General features: G+C 36.7%; 3 protein-coding genes across 3 annotated transcripts; 1 reads left to right on the top strand and 2 right to left on the bottom strand.

Moving 5' to 3' along the window:
* Window positions 1-3,464: 3,464 nt before the first annotated feature.
* LOC134742962 (endocuticle structural glycoprotein ABD-5-like) lies at window positions 3,465-4,822 on the top strand. The gene is made up of 3 exons (XM_063676195.1): window positions 3,465-3,491; window positions 3,844-3,965; window positions 4,511-4,822. Exons 1-3 carry the CDS (start codon window positions 3,480-3,482, stop codon window positions 4,716-4,718), a joined length of 342 nt encoding a protein of 113 aa, XP_063532265.1. The 5' UTR covers window positions 3,465-3,479; the 3' UTR covers window positions 4,719-4,822.
* Window positions 4,823-6,786: 1,964 nt separating this feature from the next.
* On the bottom strand, window positions 6,787-8,589 carry LOC134742710 (endocuticle structural glycoprotein SgAbd-5-like). The gene is made up of 3 exons (XM_063675900.1): window positions 8,507-8,589; window positions 8,108-8,223; window positions 6,787-6,996 (listed from the first exon to the last, which is right to left on the bottom strand). Exons 1-3 carry the CDS (start codon window positions 8,516-8,518, stop codon window positions 6,804-6,806), a joined length of 321 nt encoding a protein of 106 aa, XP_063531970.1. The 5' UTR covers window positions 8,519-8,589; the 3' UTR covers window positions 6,787-6,803.
* Window positions 8,590-9,280: 691 nt separating this feature from the next.
* Window positions 9,281-18,572, bottom strand: LOC134742711 (endocuticle structural protein SgAbd-6-like). Its single transcript, XM_063675901.1, has 3 exons — window positions 18,417-18,572; window positions 16,859-16,977; window positions 9,281-10,531 (listed from the first exon to the last, which is right to left on the bottom strand). The coding sequence occupies exons 1-3, from the start codon at window positions 18,429-18,431 to the stop codon at window positions 10,342-10,344; spliced, it is 324 nt and encodes a 107-aa protein (XP_063531971.1). The 5' UTR covers window positions 18,432-18,572; the 3' UTR covers window positions 9,281-10,341.
* Between the last annotated feature and the right edge of the window lie 2,858 nt (window positions 18,573-21,430).

Here is a 21,430-nt window from a genome sequence, read left to right on the forward strand (position 1 = left end):
GCAAGTAAGCGAGCAAAGCGTCATCAACCCGACAGCTGTTCGCTACGGGCACATTTACACCTGCCAGGCTTGTGGTCGTGTATGCCGCTCCCGTATTGGCTTACACAGCTACGAACATCGTTGTCGCCCTACCTGACACTGCTTGTATAGTCTGTAATAGACTCCAAGGCCGATGATGATTCTTTACCTACTTCATTTTCAAATTTACCTTAACGTCATATTAGGTAGGGGATCGGACTATCCAGTCAAATTAGTTACTTTGTTTAACACATTCACTGCCAGGAACTGACATGGTGGGTGCTCGTGAACTTTGCTCAGATGCCGGATAACCCGCTGGGCGGGTTGTTTTATACGCAGCTATAGGCGAGCGGTTTCTGGAGTAGTGCGCCGTTTTTTGTCTAGCAGTGAATGTGTTAATAAGTCAAAACAATTAGTCAGTAATTGAAACAAACCGGGGAAATTGGGGAGTAACGACTCCATTGACCTGAATGCTTCACTCTTCAGAGAGTTGGTCTCCATCTTCAGCGAGTTCGACGGTCGGAGTGGAGGGCTCCTAAAGGGGAGCCGCAGGACTCTCAGAACTGGCTTGTTTTAATTGGCCGCCTAGAACAGTCGTCAGTGGAGTCGCTTCAGGGAAGGAAGTGTTAAAACGTACTTAGTAAATAACCGTGAGTTAATAAGGACCTCTCAATCAGGGCCTCATTTTAGTGATCGGCGTGTCACCACTCGCCGTGATAAGTTGTAAAAAGCAATCTCAAAGCAAGTTCCTGGACCTGCCATAGCCCAGTTTCATAATCCGCCCACTTCCACTTCCCATCGACTTTCCATTTTCTCTACAATAGCTTGTGGGCCTTGTGGCTCAACGCCTGCTGAAACCGATTCACGATTATTGATTGCTATACCCGTGAAAAGGTTTTAATAGGCGTTCCAATACTGATATATCAGTGATATCCCAAATTAGGAAGAGTAAGCTGACAGTAGTATACAATATTATGTAATGATAAAATATAATAAATAAATTATGTGTTTAAAAATATGATTGAGAAGGTATAGAGTCACATATGTAAATAAATACTTAATAGTAAATATAACAAATAAAAAGTGTAAGGCATAGGTAGTAGCCAAATAAATTTAAAACTAATACACGTATCTGTCATTTAATAGATAAAAGCTTATTGCAACAAAAATTGGTGAAATGTGAAGGCTGAAGTCGTTGATGTTTTTTGTTTTAATAAAAATCGGCAAAAATAATCTAGAGATGTCTAATTGTAATAACAAGTTATGAATTTGATCTATCCACATGTTATGGATATGATCTCAGTGTCAAAAGTTCTTCAACCAGAAACGTCACTTTTGACACTGACTGATTATAGTGATTATAGTTATTTCATTTGACATGAAAATAGGGAATTTTTTTTTTCAGGAACTACTTACCAACTAAGTTCTCCATTCCCAGCAATTGTTTGAAATTTTAGAATTCTTAATAATTATGACTTGATTGACGTCATGAGTAAGTAAACAAAATTAAATCTAACACTTTAATTTAAATTAAATCATCCGAAGCGTAGTTTAAATCGTAGAATCGGACCAAGCTAACTCTGCATGACATTTGCAATATTTTGCAATGACAAGGTGTGGCCATATCATGACCAATTTCAATTTTCTATAAAAATATTACGTTTGCAATGACACTCCCTTACTTTGTTCCGTTCAAGTCGGCATAAAGTTGCGAGTAGCTAGAGGGAGCAAGTGATATTGCTATCTCATTCCACTGCATAGCTGCGTCCCTTGGACTGACCTACGCTGGGCTATCGTGTAGAGGAGCCATTAGACGGAATTAGCAGCATTGGATAGGTCGATAGTAACGGAGCTGCGGTGTATTACATATTGATCGTTGCCACTGACATAGGTATTATACTGCGATCCCCACTTACTGACCTTCGTTTGTTGAGTGGTCACTGTCACTGGTCAGTTTAGCACATATTTTCCCAAGATTATTTAGTCACTAGATAACGCATTGAAATGACCTGTGCTCACTACGCAATATGCGCTCTCATATTTTGTTAGAACGACTTATCCTCTAGCCCACACGTCAAAACTTGCAGACAAATGCAATTTTGAATTGTCAAAATAAAGATTCAAAATGGAATGGAATGAGGCCTTTGAGAGCTTTTATGGGCCTCTGGGCGGCTAGGGGCTATACTAGTTCGCCCACTTAGTTGTGTTCATGTGCAATGAATGGGCCCTATCATTTAACTCAAGACGGTTCGTAATGAAGATAAAAACGCAGCTATTTCCTAGTAAAATGTAACTAAGGTTTGAAGCTAGACTTTCTTTCACTGAGCAAAAGTCAACAAAAAAATAGTGATCCGTAGTCAGCTATAATAATATCCCTCAACCATTTGATTTAATTTTAAACGGTAGAACTAATGGGACGACACATGACGTAATAATTTATGTATACATAGGTGTGACTCTTCGCGTATGCTTGATAATTCGGTGTCTACGAAAGGTAATCTAGATCCATTCACAATTATTGACTGCAGCATGTTTTATCTCTCTCTCTTGTATCGATATTATAGTACGTAAGAAAGAGAGGACTTTATTTACACGTCTTTATAATATTTTTTACATAGCTTGGGTACGGTGACAGCTGTCATCTTTATACAACTTATAACATTAAAATGCAAAATATGTATTGAGATGGCAGCTGTCACCGTGTCAGCTATGCGAAAAATTATATGCCTAGTATAATCTTCGTTCCGTTAACTAGAAACAAAGAGGTTGGCTTGTTCACAAAAACGTGCCCAATACTGGTCATTCATATTTTCCACAATTTAAAACAATAACATTAGGTACAAAGAAAGATTACACTTATATAGTCTCCATGGATTACACCTTACATAATGCGTTATAGTTTTTTTGCTTATAGCCCACTTTTGGGCCTACTATATTTTACGACTGTTAATTTATAACTTGAGTTTGAACAAGGAAATAAAAAAGTGCTTATTTTTTGGTCGGCTTTTTATCACATTTCGCCAAAAAGATATTAGAAAACGCGAGTTTTTTCTTTTCCCATAGGTATCTGTTTGACCGCTAGCATGCGCCTTGTATTTGATTTTGAACGGCAAGAATCGGGAATTTTCGATACCGGGATTATATTTGTATCGAAAACCATTAGTCATTTCTTTTAAAAATCCACTGAAAGCCACAAGCGATGTAGGTTAAGTGGATGCACGAGCCGCTGCAAACAATTTACACAATTGACAAAATCCTCGTAACGTTTTCATGGATCACCTTAAACAAACTGTTTGCGTGATTGTGATTAACACCTCGGCTTGCCAATGATGCTTCGAAACTTGCAATTGTCAATAATAAACTGACCATATTTATACGAGGAGGCGCACTCCGAACTTTAGACATTCGGGACTCACCGCACCGGCAACATATTGGTTGGGACATTTCAAAATATCATCACAATGATGAAGATTGTAAGTTCAAGTATTAAAACTTTTTGGTCAAGAACTGCTATAATTTATTACTGAATATTTTGATCCAGTGTCTATTGTAAGAAATATTAATTAAACTGGAATAAAACTTTATTCGATAGAGCTCAATACTCTAACGTGTACCTAGAGGTCTGATTCTGATGTATTTACAAAAAAAAGATGAAACAGCAGTTTGGTTATTCATCAAATCCTATTTATGCTAGTAAAGATAAAGACTGTATATGTACTTAATGTTACAGTTCTTGACCGTTTATACTCTTAGTACGTAGGTCTTATAGCTTGGAAATTGAAATAGAAATTGTACACTTCTTATAACAACTCTGCTTCTTCACAGACTTTGTTCGCTCTGGCCGCGCTGGCGCTCGTATGTGCTGTGCCTCAGGATAAGCCAGCAGCCGCGCCGGTTGAGATCGTGAAGCAGGACTCTGAAGTAGACATCAATGGATACAATTTTGAGTAAGTGGTTTAAGATTGTACCCATAAAATTCTGCATCTACATTCACTTCAGGTGTTAAGCTTTGAAATATCTTGTACTTAGATATCTACTTTCTTCTTATCAGATATCTCATTACAGTTTGAAAAATATAACTGATAACAGTGCAGCCATTTTCTGTCCTATTACCTATCTTCTATCTAGATACGCTGTTTTAACAGGGCAGTTTTAAGTGTACTTGGACTTCTTTTTCAATAACTCAAATAATGTTAACTTCTATAGATCATGAACAGTGCTAATAATACAAACAAGACCCAGCTCGGCTACTTTTTCAAGGATCATGACGGCGAAAAAATCTTGATAGTCTGCGGAAAGAGAAGAGTCGTGGAATGTATGAGACCCAATACAAACGAAGATTCTTCTCTTTCCGCACACTAGTAAAATAAGACCTTTTACATTGTCACTGTAATAGCCATTGTGGCGTTGCAAGCATGATCATAATTTATTAGGTTCATATATTATTAGGTATACGAGTGTATCTAAAATTCATATCGACCTTTTCTTCCAGCTTCGAAACAAGTGACGGCACTGCCCGACAGGAACAGGGTGAATACAAGAATGACACCAACCAACAAGGCCTGGCGGTAAAGGGCAGCTACAAGTACGTGGCTCCTGATGGCCAACACATCTCCGTGACTTTCGTGGCCGACAAGAACGGCTACCAGCCCACTCAGCACCTCGGCGACGAGCCTGCTCCTGCCCCAGCCCAACCCTAAAGACCACTTCAGAGTACTCTTCGTAACCAAATGTTTATTTTCTAAGAAATCCTATACTCATCTAGTCGCTATGGTGACGTTTTTCACTAAAATAAAAATCAACATCTTGATACCATGGATTTTACTTTTTTACTAAGTATTTTAATCCCTAAGAATATAGTAAATATCAAATAAGTGCTCGCCAGACCACGCTTGCTTTTCACGGTCTTAGACAGTGTGGTATTAATTGCCATCGCAAACATCAAATTTTCAAATTTACATAAAAATATGACGTTTATATAGTTGTACTAGCTTTTGCCCGCAACTTCGTCTGCGCGGAATTAGTAACAGCAGCTATAGAAAGTTTTGCGCCTGGATTAAGTGTAATAGCAATCATTCAATTTGAGCATAAGCTTATTTGCTTGACATAAATTATTAGGCAATACATTAAATCTCTCAATTTCACCCCCCTTTTCACTCTCTTTAGGGACGATTTCCGACATAAAAACTAATATCCTACTATGTCCTTCCCCGGGACTCAAACTATCTCTATGCCAAATTTCAACTAAATCGTTTCAGCGGTTTAAGTGTGAAGAGGTAATACACAGACAGACAGACTTTCGCATTTATAATATGGATGGATTATCAAACTTTGTTCTGTCGAAGTCGGTGAAGAGTTAGCTTAGACATACCAACTATATATGTCATCATTGAAACAATGGTGAAATAGTCTATATTCTAGTTGTTCTAAATGGTGGTTGGTTGGTTGATAAGAGTTTGTGTCGCTATCCAAATACTCCATAACTTTTTAAATATATACATACATAATTTGCTTGGTATACAGGCGGTATCAGTAATATCATAGCGGTATCATAGGCACAAATTAAATATTCGCTGGTCACAATACTCCAAACCATAGGTACATCTCTTAAGAGTCACACGAACCTGCCACCAAAAAGCTACTCCCATAAAATCGAAGTTACGTTCTCATTTTAAAGCGCCATGCTTAAATTACATGAGACATTAATATCTATGTCTGGTACTTTTTGGTCTGGTTTTCGTTGCTCGAAACTGTTATAAAAAGAAAATAGAGCGATCAGAAGTTCTGTTGTAAAACACTAACTCCGATAGTATGGCGTCGGCTAGGTTAGTGTGACTTAAGGCATAAACAAGATTCCTCCTGTTACATTATGTGGTCTGTGTTGTAGGCATTGTTTTACCTAAGTTCAGAAACAGAAGACACAAATTAGAACCTAAATCTAACCGAATTCATGATATAATTAATTTTGGCCTAATAATACTCGTAAGGCGTTCTTGAGCTTTACGTGACGACGTGAAGACGAGCTTACGGTTCTTTGTAATCAGTTATATATTATATTGTAAGAGTTATTAGATCATAGTTATCCTGTGAATCCCTTGACAACTGGCTGTAGGTATATAATCAGATATTAGATGCATCGTATGCATATGCGCACAACAGTATTTGAAATACACATTAAATTGTTTACTGTGTTCTCGTGCAATAAATTCTAAATGCACAATGGCTAGTTATTACAGCTCTTATTGCGAGTTAGACCATAATAGGCAGAGTTGTTATGTTATCGGAGTCAGAAGACGTTCCAAATACATGTTCATGCGCTACAGTCCTCAATTAGTTTCATGTTTTATCCCTTTCTTACACATGTATTATGTCCAAACGACAAACTAACGGCCTGATTCTAATTTTAAGATACGTCCAAAAATTGCTAAAGATACGATATGGATCGGATATGTCAGTGTCAAAAGTGACGTTTTTGTTTGAAGAAACGTCACTTTTGACAAATTGCGGGGATATTTTTTTTACACTCATTAAGACGTAAATTAGAGTGACAGAGAAAATGCTCGCAATTGACGAACTTCGATTTTCGCGGTTATAGCTCTGTGCTCTGGATCTCAGTTATTGATCCAAAAACATCGCCTATGTCTGTATTTTTAAACTTACTTCAGGTGGCTTTTGAACTTTTTGTCCATCACCAGTTGTTATCACACCATGAACGAAACACTGAGAGTGCAATCAGGAAAAATCCTTTATAAATAAGAAAGAAAATAAAAACGTTTTAAAATATTTTATTGTCCCTTAGCGGGTGAGGCGCGGATGACCGGATTGAAGCCTTTGTCATCAGCAGTGAAGGTGACCATGTACTCCTGGCCATCGGGAGCTACGTACGAGTACTGGCCGCGTACACCGATGCCCTGATGATCGCCTACTGTGATCACTGAACCTTCTTCTTGCCGGGAGACGCCGTTGCTTAACTTGTACCTGAAATGAGAAAAGTTTGTAAGGGATTGCTTATGACTTATGATCGTATAATCGTTTCTAGAATTTAACAGATGGCCCATAACTGACAATCTAACACCAATAATGTATGGAAATGATGACGTGACTACACATCGCATCTGTCATCCCGGTACAATTTACTTTTCGATTGGCTTTTAATTTACTTAATATCAATGATATTTATAGGTCCTTATCTCTTTGTAATAAGGCCTTGTGTACATCATTGAAGAAATAATATAAGGTTCTAAGAGGCCGCTTCTCTTTTAACCATTTGATATGGTTTTCATCTCCTTTTGATAAGATATTGAGTCGTGTGGCGTAAGAGCGTAGCTTTTACTTTGTATACATCTCGCTCGCACTAATATGCTAGTACGCGAGCGAGCCGCGAGCATTTTCCTCTATAACTGCGAGATGCACGAGTATGCATGAAAAATAAGTTACGCACACGTTAGCGAATATGTCAGTATCAAACTGGTGGTAGCGACGCCTCCTGATTATATTTCGTAACCACCAATCAGTGAGCCGCTAACGCTGATTGGTCGTATCAAAATAAGATGAAAATCATATCAAACTGTTCCAAGTCCCAAAACACAACATTTGCTTCTATAACTATGGGGGATCCGTTGTGTGACTTGTGTGCAATAATATAGCAGTCAATAGGGAAATGAAAATTAGGGTAAAACTATAAATTTTGATCAATTATATTGGATCTTCATGATATTTTTTTTATACTTCCAATATTATTTAAGTAAAGGTTACAGTTAATTTTGAAACAATGTTAAGTTATGCATATGCAGAAGAATTATAAAAAAAACCGGCCAAGTGCGAGTCGGACTCGCCCACCGAGGGTTCCGTACTTTTTAGTATTTGTTGTTATAGCGGCAACAGAAATACATCGTCTGTGAAAATATCAACTGTCTAGCTATCACGGTTCATGAGATACAGCCTGGTGACAGACCGACAGACGGACAGCGGAGTCTTAGTAATAGGGTCCCGTTTTTACCCTTTGGGTACGGAAACGCAATGGTACGGAACCCTTCGTGCGCGAGTCCGACTCGCACTTAGCCGGTTTTTTTATTAAAAAATAGCTTACTCGAAATTATACTCATCTTCTTTGACGAATGTGCTCTCAGTCAGGACTTCTACTTTTGGTTTAGATTCGTCTTCAGCAGCCAAGGTGGTTGCCAAAATGGCAAAAAACACAACTTTCTGAAAAATATAGCAATACACATAAGATAATGGATATACTGTTATGTAGATAATTGCGTGCCATTCATATCTAATATCATATCAGTTTTGATGAATCAGCAATGTAAATTGTTCTTAGATTTATTCTAAAGCGCCACTTGCACCATCCCACTAACCCGGGGTTAAGCGGTTAAACCTGGAGTTACCATGGTTACCAGTACAATTTGACACTGAGTTAACGGTTCAACCAGTTAACCCCGCGTTAGTGGGATGGTGCAAGTGGGCCTTAATGAAATAAACTTACCAAAGCAATCATTGTGAACTGAAGACGTGACGGTATACTGATTCAAAATTGAGAATGTGTTCTTTAAATAGGACTTTTGTTTGCAAATATTACAGCAATTTACAATGTGCAAATGTATGTATGTTGTAGGTGATAACTCGAATCAAGTGATGAAATGGCGCGGGCCTTATTCGTACCGAGTTGGCCAAGGATGTCAAAGTGACCAACATACATGTAACTGTTAAAGAGTGACTGTGGTGAGTGAGTGAGAGTGAGTGTACTAGATTGGAGTCATATTGTCAGCAAAGTTTATAAATCAGAACCAGTATAGTTAACACTACTTTAAGGGCCGATACAGACGGACTGCAATTTGTATGGGAACTGTACGCAGACTGCGTGACGTCAGCGACGTCATAATAACGTCATTTATACGTCATAATGACGTATAAATGCTACCTGGGCGCACGCCAACTGCAACGTCGGCGTGCAGTTCCCATACAAGTTGCAGTCTCTTTCTGTTAACCGATAAACGACTATATCAAATAACATATGTCTCAAAAATCTCATTGGTCACTGTCATGAGCACTTCGAACACGTGATCTCCGGTTTGAAAATCGCGCTCCTTGCCACTAATCTACTAATGGCTAGAACATTGTCGTTGAGTGTAAAATAATCGTACCCGTAATATATGTTTTTAGTTCAAACATTTTCGAAGAAGGTCGTGGTTACAGAAACCAAGATTAAACAAAGCCAGCAGTCTTTAAACCTAAATATAATGAACAGTAAAACAATAATATTGGTTATAAAAAATATAATGATAGATAGAAACATAACTGAATAAATAAAAAAGAAAATATAAATAACTTAAATATTCTTAAACTATAAATCACTTTGCTTACCTATTACATTTAACTTTTTGTGATCAATCAAAACCTACAAAAATCCAGTCTTGTTCCCGACACTATGCATCATATTATATTTTTGGCAAAATGACAATGCCACAAAATTGTCAAACAAATCAATTTTTAATTAGGTAAACCCTTACAAGATCCTTTCTGGCCCCGAGATAGTGACGCTACTACTAACTTACTTTGTGTCTAAAATGTATGTATGTACATCAAAATAATTCAAGTCAAATAAAATTTCAGTACGGGTCTTGTCAAAGATTCAGAATTTCTAAACATTTTTTATTCGAATACTCCGCAATCCTTCGTCCTTTCTTTGATGTATATTTGTTTATTGTATCCTTGCTTGCTTGCGAGCGATTCCTGGGAGGAAAGCGCGATGTGTAGAACGGCATGGCGCGCAACTGTTCATAAAAAAGTAGAGCAATACGAGCAGCAGCGCTTAGAAGATTTGGATGCTAAGCGCCATCTCCGTAAGACGCGCCCGAAGCCTTTGTACACCTACACCTACAATTCAGCCGGCCAGCTCCATTGCGTACCATGCAATCTTCAAAACCAAGTTTGGCTTCGCAAGCCACATTAGAGCGTTCCATGTTTCCCATTAAAAACGGTTGGAGTCGCCGTCGTCGGACACGGCGAGGAGGACATTATTAGTAGAACAAATTAGTAACACTGACAATCCGCAACATGGCCATACATGGTGAGGGACGAATATAATTTTGTCAGGCTTTACCTACCTATATTCATTGACAATTAATATTGTTTTAACTAACTTCATCAAAATTCATATACATACATAATTTGTTCATTTGAATTTGATTAGCACGAAAATTACCTGAATGTATGAAAAATTTAAAGTACCTATTAAACCTAATTTCTCTTTGCAGGAATTTGAAATCGGAATTGGTTTTAAAATTACACATTGACTAACACAAATATTTTTAAATTTCGTTAGCGTTGCTTCACTTTCTTGATAATCGTCCTGTAGCCTCTCTTTCCAGCCTTATAGGACATCTCGTAGAGCTGTCCCTTGTTGTCGTACCAGCGCACCGTGCCCAGCACGTCCAGCGCCGCCTCGTTAGTGCCTGGGTTCAGGATGACCCCGTGCTCCGTCCGGGACGAACCGTCACTTGTGTCGTAACTGGAAAAACCAAAAAAGAAACTTAAATAAGTAGGTCTACCTATAATATTATATAACAAATACTACGACTTGTAATACTCTCAGTACTCTCATAACTAAACTGTTTTTTTGTATCTTGATTAAGTTTTAGGAACCTTTAGTTTACTGCATAAATCTGGAAAAAAATAGATCTAATTAATCGGATTATATCGCGTATAATGAATTTAAAATACATCCCGACGTTTCGAACCCTAAAGGGTTCACAGCACAGGGGGTTGTAAACAGCGTTCCTGGTCAACTACCACCACGTCGTGGTGATATGATCAGTTTAATAGTTTCGTAGTTTTTGTATAAGTACCTTTCGTTTTGTATAGATCGGTTTTGTAGTTTTTGTATATATGTAATAAATATTAAAATACATTTAAATTGTGTATTTAGTATGTATTTATTCAAGGTCTTAAATACATATAGGTAAATTAAATACTTTCTTTTTTAAGCCATTTTGTACAGTGCGGATGGATGTCTACCGTCTCCAATTCTCCCTCAATTGCTCAAAGGTTAACTGGAAGAGATCCCTTAAAGGGCCAAGTTCGCCTTTGTACTTAATGACATTATTTTTCCTGTTTAATTATTATTTTTTGTAGAATAAAGTGTTTCTCTACTACTAATAAACTTATATATTTGAGATAATATAATTTTGTATTCACGACTACAATTATCTGACGTCATGAGTGAATATAGCTGATCTTCAAAATGTTATATATATATAACGGTTAAATAACTGAAATTATATCATAAGTTAGCGTATCCGTGAATATTGTCAGTAATGTTCAACTTTTTAGACAACGCATATCCATTTCAATGATTGGACATAATTACTATTCATGTCAAAATTACCAATTAATAATTTATAATGTAATTTAATATTATGAAATAAATAAATCTATATCTAAATCTACCATTCTTGATGATTTGACTATGATTTGGCTTAATACGAAGTTGCTACGTAAGCACGTCTCTTAAGACTTATATAAGGGTTTTGTACCGTAACATTGTTATTTAATTTGTTCAATGGGTATGCGATGGACGGGCATTCAACTGAGTGGAGGCGGTTGGTCATGTTTTTGTCACTTTGATCCTTACAACGACTCCACTGTTCTACTTTTTACGACACCATTGTGACACGCTGACACGTCATGTATCAAAGCGGTTTGATTTGTATATGAATAAGTATTTGACAGGTTACAAGATAAATCGACGTGTTACGAATATGTATATATCTATAACTGTTTTTAGGGTTCCGTCTGTACCCAAAGGGTAAAAACGGGACCCTATTGCTAAGACTCCACTGTCCGTCTGTCTGTCTGTCACCAAGCCGTATCTCATGCATGAACCGTGATGAGACCTAGACAGTTAAAATTTTCACAGATGATGTATTTCTGTTGCCGCTATAACATCAAATACTAAACATGTTATTTGTACGGAACCCTCGGTGGCCGCGTCCGACTCGCACTTGTCCGGTTTTTTGTATGTATGTATGTTTATACTACAAATTATGTTTAACCGTAATCGTACCTGATGTAGCTATGTTTAACCGAGGACCATATTTAGCTCTGCCAAATTAAGAATTAAAAAGGGTTTTTTTTTTTACAAACGCACCCATGTACCGAGACATCCTGGTACTCGTTAAGATTGAAGATAGTGATTTGGTTCGTTGCCCTACCGTCGTTAAAATAATTAATACTGTTTTTAGCAAGTATTCGCTACCCAAATAATTTTATGAATTTATTTGAATATTTGAGATCAAGAGGGATAACTGTGCCGAGCTGCCTATGAAAAAAAGGTCAAAAGTTAGAGTCGCCTGCACTTTCCTTAGTCATGTAGGTAAAAACAGTACGAGCATTATACAATTGGGACAGCTATGCAGCTATGGTGGAACCGTTAGCCAAATATAGCTCAAACTGGGGGTGTTTGTCGACAATCATACATACCATAACTATTTATTTTCTGAACTATTTCTAAATTGCACCCCTAGTTTTATGGCGCAGAAGACGGGACGCCGTGCTTGTTAAATTAGCCATTATCTTTAAATATCGGTCGCGATTGTGTAGAGAAGTTTCGTTTGGTAGTTTTATAGCATTCAACATAGCTGTCCGAACACATTGTGTAGGTACCTAATTACTTATTTCTAAATTTAAAAACACAATCCTACCATACGATGTCCTTACGCAGCGTACTACGTAGGCGAACAACACGCGAACGCGAAACGAAGCGATGCGGCGCGGGGTGAATCTATCCTTTGATATCTATAGTTAGAAGTGTCCTACGTGGGCGATCTCGTTGCGAACGCCGCGCTGCTTCGCTTCGCGTTCGCGAGTTGTTCGCTTACGTAAGACGCTGTGTTACGCTTACAGATAATATCATAATTTTAAGGAGACCAACCGAAACTTACATTTTGATTTTGATGATTTTGATAATTCGCCCGTGCGTCCCGTCAATATAGTAATTCAAATTGGCCTCAACGTGTTTTGATGGAACATATCGCCGCACCATGTTTTTCTAGTCGCGGCTAATTACATATCCATGCTTAATTTGCAAACAAATACAACTAATGCACATACAAATATTTAACAGCATTCGTTTGATATGCACTTATTTGTCCGGAATACAACGGGTTTATATGTTTTGAGAACGTTTGGCGAAGAGCCAGTGGAGTGAAGTACAATCTGACAAGAAATTGTAAAAAGATATTGAGGGCGCCACTTCCTACGTAACTGTCACATTTTTGACGTAAAATGTTTAAACATGGCAACAATTTAGTATGGAAATTTTTTAGTTCCATTTTATTAAATTTTCTACTATTTTATGTCGCACTATAAGGCAACTCTCAACAGATGATTGATTCCAAGCTTTGTGAAGAAATTATAATATAACGTAGCTACGTTGGACTTTTTAAATATTTATTGTGTTTTATATATAAAGTTTTTGTTCGTATTCTATTAACTTATTATTAATCCCGTTGTTATAATTAATTAGGTAGGTCTCACACATCACATCTCTAAAGCTTGATTTCATAAACATCCTATAAAATTGTATATCGCATAAAATAGAGACGTCGCTGATATGCGCATAAGTTAAGAGCATAAAAAATATAACTGATATTGATATTTTTGTTATGGTAGTTATAAAGTGAAAACACTGAATCTTAAAAAAACAAGTAATGGATGGGAAGGCTGGTTTTTAAATATATTAAATAGTTATTTACTTGCCAAAAACAATACAGGCCAAGGGCCAAACAATTCCCATGATTTAATGCGTACCTATTTGCCACGGAGATATCAGTTTGACCGTGAACCCCGTTTACGCACAATTGTTACGGTTAGCGAGAACACGATTATAATGGTTTACCTGACGTAAGACGAGTGCTCGGTAAAAGATGCGAAAAACCAGCCAAGTTTGGAAAGCACGTCGCTCGGTAATCGGGTTATGCAGCTGAGCACGTGAGGCTAATGAGGACAAATAAACGGAGACGGTTCACTGCATGTGTACCTAAAACTCGTTAAAACGCGGATCGAGGTGTATAAGAGTAATTTTTTTAAATCCGGCGCCTTTTCTGTGAACATTACAAACATTAACGATTTGAATATTTTGAATACGTTTTTCTCAGATTTTCATCATACAAATTTAAAGAAGTAGAAGTTTTTAACATGCCTCTAGGGTAAAAGTACGAAAATTAGGCTTTAGTCTGTTTATTATATGATATCACAGAAAAGACGTATAAACCTTAAGAGTGTACACCGCGGCCGCGCGAAGTCGCCTTTTCGTACAAACGTAGTCTTCATTTTTTTTGGCGCTAAGGGCCACTTGCACCATTCATTTATTTGACACTGGGTTAACGGTTTAACCGGTTAACCCCGAGTTAGCGGGATGGTGCAAGTGGTGCTTACATTGGTTTGCAGGAGAGCGAAAAGAAGCAAAAAAAATTTTTTTTGAAAGTTTTATATTCAACTTATTTATCATTTAGGCACATCTGTTTACTATTTATAGTACCATACAATACATACATTTATATTTATATATTAATACAATGAATATCACTGTATTACCACTGCAATCATGAAATAAAGGCGTTTTCCCCTCACTAGCTCGGAAAGCCGTCTTTTATCCTTTAAAACAAGCGGAGAAAAACGCATTTTATCCACTAGTGGGGAAAGTAATTTGACCTTGGATTGAGCGTGTTTTGACAGATAACAAAACGCTCATTATAATTGTTCGTTCGATATTAATTACCATTAAATAAATGGTTTGAGATTTAATAAAAAATACCAAATTTAGCTTTATTTAATGATTTTAAGTCATAAACCTTTAAATTCCATAAGAAACGTTTATTTTCTAATAATGATTTTAAATATAATTCTGAACGCACAAGTTGAGTCGATGCAATTTCAAAACGCATCTGACATTTCATACGTCAGAAATGTCAACATTGTCAACAAATTTTTTACTTTAAAACTTCTCACGTAAAAATACAGAAATTCCAGTTTTTTGTTATAATATCGTAAAAAAATTAGTGATTCCAGTAATGAAGATGATCTAACGCCTGTGGATGTTGCACTTTCCTCGCTATAGTGAGGTGAAAAGTTTTATGTTACACACGGGTGCAAATGTATTTTACTTCTCGTGTGTTGAAACACTCGCGGGTAAAATACAACTTTGCACCCTTGTATAACAAATAACTATTTCATTATCATTGCCATACTTATCCGTTTTTGATGAGTTATGGTTAAACGTACTAATGAATGACACAAAGTATTGGGTGTACAATTTTAGTGATAATTTTCTGTTAACAGAGTGTAAATCCCCCCCCCCCCCCCCCCCTAGATAGTTAGATAGGGGGATAGAGTGGTAAATCCTATAATAAAATGCGGATATGGCACAACATTTGAAGTCTTTTCAAAAGGCTTATTTCTTTATGAACACTATACAAAAATAAGTCCTTTTGAAAAGACAGTCCTCATTTGTGAAAAAGATTTACCGTATTTTTTGTAATTTTAGGAATCATTAAAAAACTATTTTGATCAAAAATGGATATATCACAAACGTATTCTCAGCCGACGAAACGCTAAAGTATTAAATACGATTTATCTGGGCGTATTTCAAATATAAAAAAAGCCGGCCATGTGCGAGTCGGACTCGCAAGGGTTCCGTACCATTACGCTAAAAAACGCCAAAAAAATCACGTTTGTTGTATGGGAGCACCACTTAAATATTTATTTTATTATTCTGTTTTTAGTATTTGTTGTTATAGCGGCAACAGAAATACATCATCTGTGAAAATTTCAACTGTCTAGCTATCACGGTTCATGAGGCCTGGTGACAGACGGACAGACAGACAGACAGACAGCGGAGTCTTAGTAATAGGGTCCCGTTTTTACGCTTTGGGTACGGAACCCTAAAAAACATAAATGCACCACAACGCGGATATAACCCAATAACTTCATTGATTCATCATAGAAAAACCATAGCCTGATAACTAATAACAACAATGATTTTGGCGCAATAGTTGTTGATAATTTGATAAACATCAGTATTCTAAGTTGCATTTCGGACTTGGGTATATTACGTCATCATATTCATCATAGTGGACGTGACTGCATCTTGTCAATTGATTTTTAGAATTATCACATTTATCGTGTTTATTAACTTGTCTTAAAATGGTTTCTCATGAGATGATTTCCTGATAACATTATGTTTGAATGAATTGGTTATTTGAACTTCTAATGCATTAACTTTTATGTATCTATTGGCAATTCTTTATATTTATGGTGAACGGGATGGCAATTTAATGAGTCGGCATGTGTTAAGAAAATGCCGTAATTATACTAAGATTTTTTATAAAAGTAGCATTCTAAATGTCAGATATTGTAACTGAATAGCAAATAACTTGTGTTTTATTTAAAATTTAAAGGCGTTCTTAGCATTGAGGCAAATAAGGCACAAAAACAAAAATATGTTTGCAATTTTTCTTGTGTTACTAACTTAAATATGTTTAGTACTTAAAATTCTATTTAATTTGTCTAGACACTAAAGATCGAAAGTGATCGCCCTTGTATTGTTTGTAGTTACCACCGAGAATCCGTTACTCATTTATCCTTGGTTTATTCTCGAGGTCACCGTATTTCTGTTTATCTGAGGTTAACGCGTGACTATTCTAGGTCCTGGACATTCTGATGGACAAGGATTATCACTTCTTCGTAATAGGTATGTAAAGCGGTTTGTAGCAGATCTTCAATTAGTCTGAAACAAAATGTCTTTTTTAAACTATAAATATGGTAAAAGTGCACTCACTAGAAATTGTAGGAGTTGGGCATATCGGCAGTTTCCATCTCATAGTGTAGAACCTGCGGTTTGGCCTGTCCGTCGACTGCGGGGCTCGCCGAGCATTGCGTCAGCACTACTCCAAGAACCTTAAAAATAATAACAATGTTTATTTACATCTTCTAGTCAAACTACTTGTGGTTATTTTTATATTTAAAACTGATCATTACTAAATTTAAGACAAAATTAATTTTTTAACAAGCAGAAACGTCTGCGAGCGACCAGAGGCCGTGAGTTCAAGTCTCACCTTTTTCCACTTTTAAATTGATTCTGAGCTTAATTTAAGACGTCAATTCAAGATAATATTTGTATTGTTTGGACAAATTGTATTTGTTCTACAGTGTTTCAACTCTATTACTTTCTTGTCCGTATTTTTGTCGTTATCTCTGCTATTTTAATGTGATTCTTACGAAACAACCAAAAACACACTCAGACGAAACGAATTGAAGAGAAACTAAGCACATCTAGAGATTTTGTCAGAAATGCACTTAGAAGTTGAATGAAGTTACATACTCGTATATACCTCGTAGCTGAAAAAACTAAACCTCAGTTAAGGCTAGGGTAGGGTAGAATTACAGTACGATTCCTTGTCACTCATCCATCACTCCGTTCTCTCATAATACCTTAGTGTATGCTAGAACCCAGGATTCGCATAACTTATTCTTGATGCTGGGACATATTGGGATACTTGGGACACATCCGGTAGAAAAAAATATTCTAACCTTTTACTTACTGAGGTAAGTAAAAGGTTAGAATATTTAAAGCTTTAAAGGGTGAGCCCTTTAAACAGTAAGTACCTAGGTACATCTATAAATCTATAACATATACGTGTTAATATTATTTAAGTAAAGGCTACAGCAGGTACATTGACTATCTAAATCTACGGAGAGCAATTTATGTAAGAGGCAGTAAAAGTTATAAAAAATATAATATGTAACTATATGTAATATGTATACACGGTGACAAAAAAAATAAGTGCATTCCCGTTGCCAGGGAGGTTTTGGGATTATACTGAGCAACTTTTACTATAGGACCAACCACGAAATCGCGAAAAGAAATTTATTTTAAGCCAGCCTGTATATCTTGAGAGATCTTCAGTATAATTTTCAGTACAGGATTCCTGCTCCGTCTTCGCATTCGAACGCTTTGATATGTCGTCTCGTGCCTCTGACTCTTATGGAGGCAGCTCTTGTAACAGAAATTTAGACTTTAACTTTGTGTTAATTGCTGTTCACCATTTTAATTTGCCTAGTGATTTTATAAGTAGGTACTTGACCTCATATTACTCGCAACTTTGACACCAAAATATTAAAGAGTTATTGAATAGACAAGTGGGACCTATGACATTACCTCGTATACCCGAAGCTAGAACTAAGGACAGCCTAAAGGCCACATACTGTATACTAAAGATTGGCACAAGCGTTAAATATTCACACACTAATCCCAATCATTGCGACATCACGTTTTGTCTGATGACAGATACAATAAACAAACTTTTCGGCACTAGAAATAAACAAAGCGTACCTACCAGAAATAAAAACATGATGTGTGAATGAATTGCAAAAGGATGACTTCCTGGACAGGTTGATGTTCGAATGTGCGACGATTTTGCAAGATCTGCTTATATAGGAGGACGCGCGCCGCGGGTGCACGTCGCTCGGGCTTAGCTGAAACTGAGTCAATTACCTGGTGATCGACATATGAATGGATTGATAGTACCGGCCCATTACGTCACTACGTGTAGGGATCTCGATTGATACATGTGCGATTAAGTGAAAATGGTCATGCGTGTCCGTTGAAGTTCTTATGTTAATATAATTTTATTTTATTAAATTCTATACATATTTACAAATGCAACAATTTTAATTGTGTGGCAGTGTTAAGGTGACACCGACTGCATCTATATGTTTGCCACTGTCCTAGTATTGTCATTGCCAATAGAGGTGATAATCTTAGTAAAAAGTACCAAACAATTTTTTTATTTGAGTAGGTAGGTTATATTGCAAGCGCCCTTAGTCCTAAGTATACTTACTTTGCAGGAAAGTCAATAGGTATATACGAAAGTGTGTATAGGTGACACATATGCGTTGCCGACTCTGTTCATATCGTACCTTGCCATTAGTAGAACGTCGTACTTACTCTTAATCGCCATCATGAAACTCATTACTACATATATTTATTATACTTACCTAAGTAGGTATCTGATTAAGTCAGGAACACTAAGTTGTAGGTTGTATAGTGTTGTTTTCTTAAATTCGCGCCTCGTGTCAAATCTAGCCCAAGTATGAGAGATTAGCCAACAACAAGCCCAAATATCGTAATTTGTAGGCGCTTAGCGTACGTTTTATAGCTGTAGCGCCAGGACAACAACTAAACGTAACAGCCGGAACTAGTGTCACGATTCTCGGCTCGGAATAACAATTTGCCAGGATTGAGTAAGATTTTTATTCGCTTTAAGGTGACTATTAGCCTTACCACGACTGCCTTAATAGCAGTATCAAACAGATATATTCGCTAACGTCTGCGTAACTTACTTTCTATACATCTCGCTCGCAGTAATATGCGATTACGAGCGAGATGCATAGAATATAAGTTACGCACACGTTAGCGAATATGTCAGTATCAAACTGGTGGTAGCCGTAGGTACACCTACGGACTTGAACCGGGCGAAAATTGTACGTGCTCACAGGCTTCGGTCCGGTCACATTCCATTGAATATGTTTGCTCATCTGATGAGGAAAGCAGAGTCGCCCAACTGCGATATTTGCGACTCTGTCGAGGATGTACAGCACTTCCTAATGGAATCTGTTCGGACTTGAGACAAGAGGGCGCAACTATTTGAAGCTAGGGGTTATGCAGTAACTGACATTGGGGTTTTTCACACGATATTGGCGGAACCCCTGTCTAAAACTGCGAAATTCGTGTACAGTTTTTTTGAAGTATACTAACACTTATTGAAACTGTAATGTAGAGGCCCAACGGAGCCGACATGTCTCAGTGATAAAGGCTCCTTTTAAATATGTAGATTAAAAAAAAAAAAAAAGGTACACCTATTCCTAAACACCTATACAGGTTAACTGTTCTAAGCTGACCATCGATGTCGCTCCAAAATTAGACGAGGTTCTTAAACGAACAAACAATAGAACCTCTGGCACTTCTCTGATAATTTGCTCTTTGACTTTTTATTGTTAATCAAAAACTATCATAACAGTAAACTACTGACTTCTGTTAGCATTAAAATTTACCCTATTGCACAGCTACTTCGAAATAAAATCGGTAGGTATCGGTAATACGGTATAAATGTGTACTGATTTACTTTTATTTTAATATATTCTCATGAAGTGAAATGTACAATTTCTTTTGAGGAAAATAAAATTCTTTAAACATAATGTGTACGATACAAAAAAGCCTACTTTAAAGTGTTGCCACCACGCAACCCTACACTGAGCAATGAGCATGGTCCGACATAATCTTGGTTACTTTTAACACAATATGAATATTCGCATCCACAATGGACCTATGTGGAACAATTGCATCTAAATAAGAGTTTCAAATTGTAATGTTATTCGCAAGTTATGATATATCCTAACTTGAAATATTTTTTACTATCACATATAGCAAATTTCGAAGAAAACTGTAAAGGCTTGTTCAGATATCAGATGAAGGAGGAATTTTCCTTTAACTTTCTACTTGGAAAGTTCAGTGAAAGTGTATTTATAACCACCCAGTTTTTGTGTAAACTTGGCACTTGAAACATGCAAAAGAATTTGGCACTACACCAACGTACATTCCACATAAGTAAAAGGTACCTAGTTTAGTTAATCTGTACAAAAGCAACCTACTCGTTTACGCTTTCAAAGTTCCATTCGCCCGTAATCCGTTTTTGGCAATCCCAAGTACGTATAGTATGAATCTACTTAAAGGATTTTTACTTCTAAGACCCTAACCTGTTAAACAAAAGCCATTGTTTCCTTTGTGCGATCGGTCGGCTATAGTGTGGATTTGTGTCTGAGCGCGTGCCATTGTGTCTAAGCGCGTGCCACGCATTTAACATGTATTTTTTTTAAAGGTACGAAAATGAAACAAAAATTTTTTTTACAGATTATGACACATTTACTGCCACGAACTTGGTAGGTCGGTTCATTTTGTATTGGGGCACTTGGCACTGAAAGATTTATAGGTGTAGTGACTTAATCGGTTTTCCGCTTGTAAAACCCATCGATTGTTTCTTAGATTGAATATCCTATCTGGTTATGATTGAATCATGATTCTTCATTAGATTTGCATGATTTTATTAGCTACACTTTTGTCACGACTTTCATGGACGAGTTTATACGGCAATATTGTCAGATACAGAAGTTGATAACCAAATAAAGTTATCTTTTGCAGTTTAGGTAGACTCTTATTTACTCGTAAGTATTTAATTACTTTTAGATTGATAAAGAAAACACAATATTCTTATATCGTATTAATTATGCTTTGATCCAATTATTTCTGCATGTTCCTATTATTTTAAAAATTTAAAATTATGTTTTAAACTAA

Source organism: Cydia strobilella, chromosome 7, assembly GCF_947568885.1.
Source record: "Cydia strobilella chromosome 7, ilCydStro3.1, whole genome shotgun sequence".
In the NCBI taxonomy this organism is placed as follows: domain Eukaryota; kingdom Metazoa; phylum Arthropoda; class Insecta; order Lepidoptera; family Tortricidae; genus Cydia; species Cydia strobilella.

Bases quoted from the DNA above. Each gene is read 5' to 3' on its own strand.
- LOC134742962 (XM_063676195.1), top strand. The intron at 3,966-4,510 runs GTAAGTGGTTTA...CTTTTCTTCCAG, and splicing joins ATCAATGGATACAATTTTGA to CTTCGAAACAAGTGACGGCA.
- LOC134742710 (XM_063675900.1), bottom strand. The intron at 6,997-8,107 runs GTAAGCTATTTT...TTCTCATTTCAG, and splicing joins GAAGATGAGTATAATTTCGA to GTACAAGTTAAGCAACGGCG.
- LOC134742711 (XM_063675901.1), bottom strand. The intron at 10,532-16,858 runs GTGAGTGCACTT...TGGTTTTTCCAG, and splicing joins CCCAACTCCTACAATTTCTA to TTACGACACAAGTGACGGTT.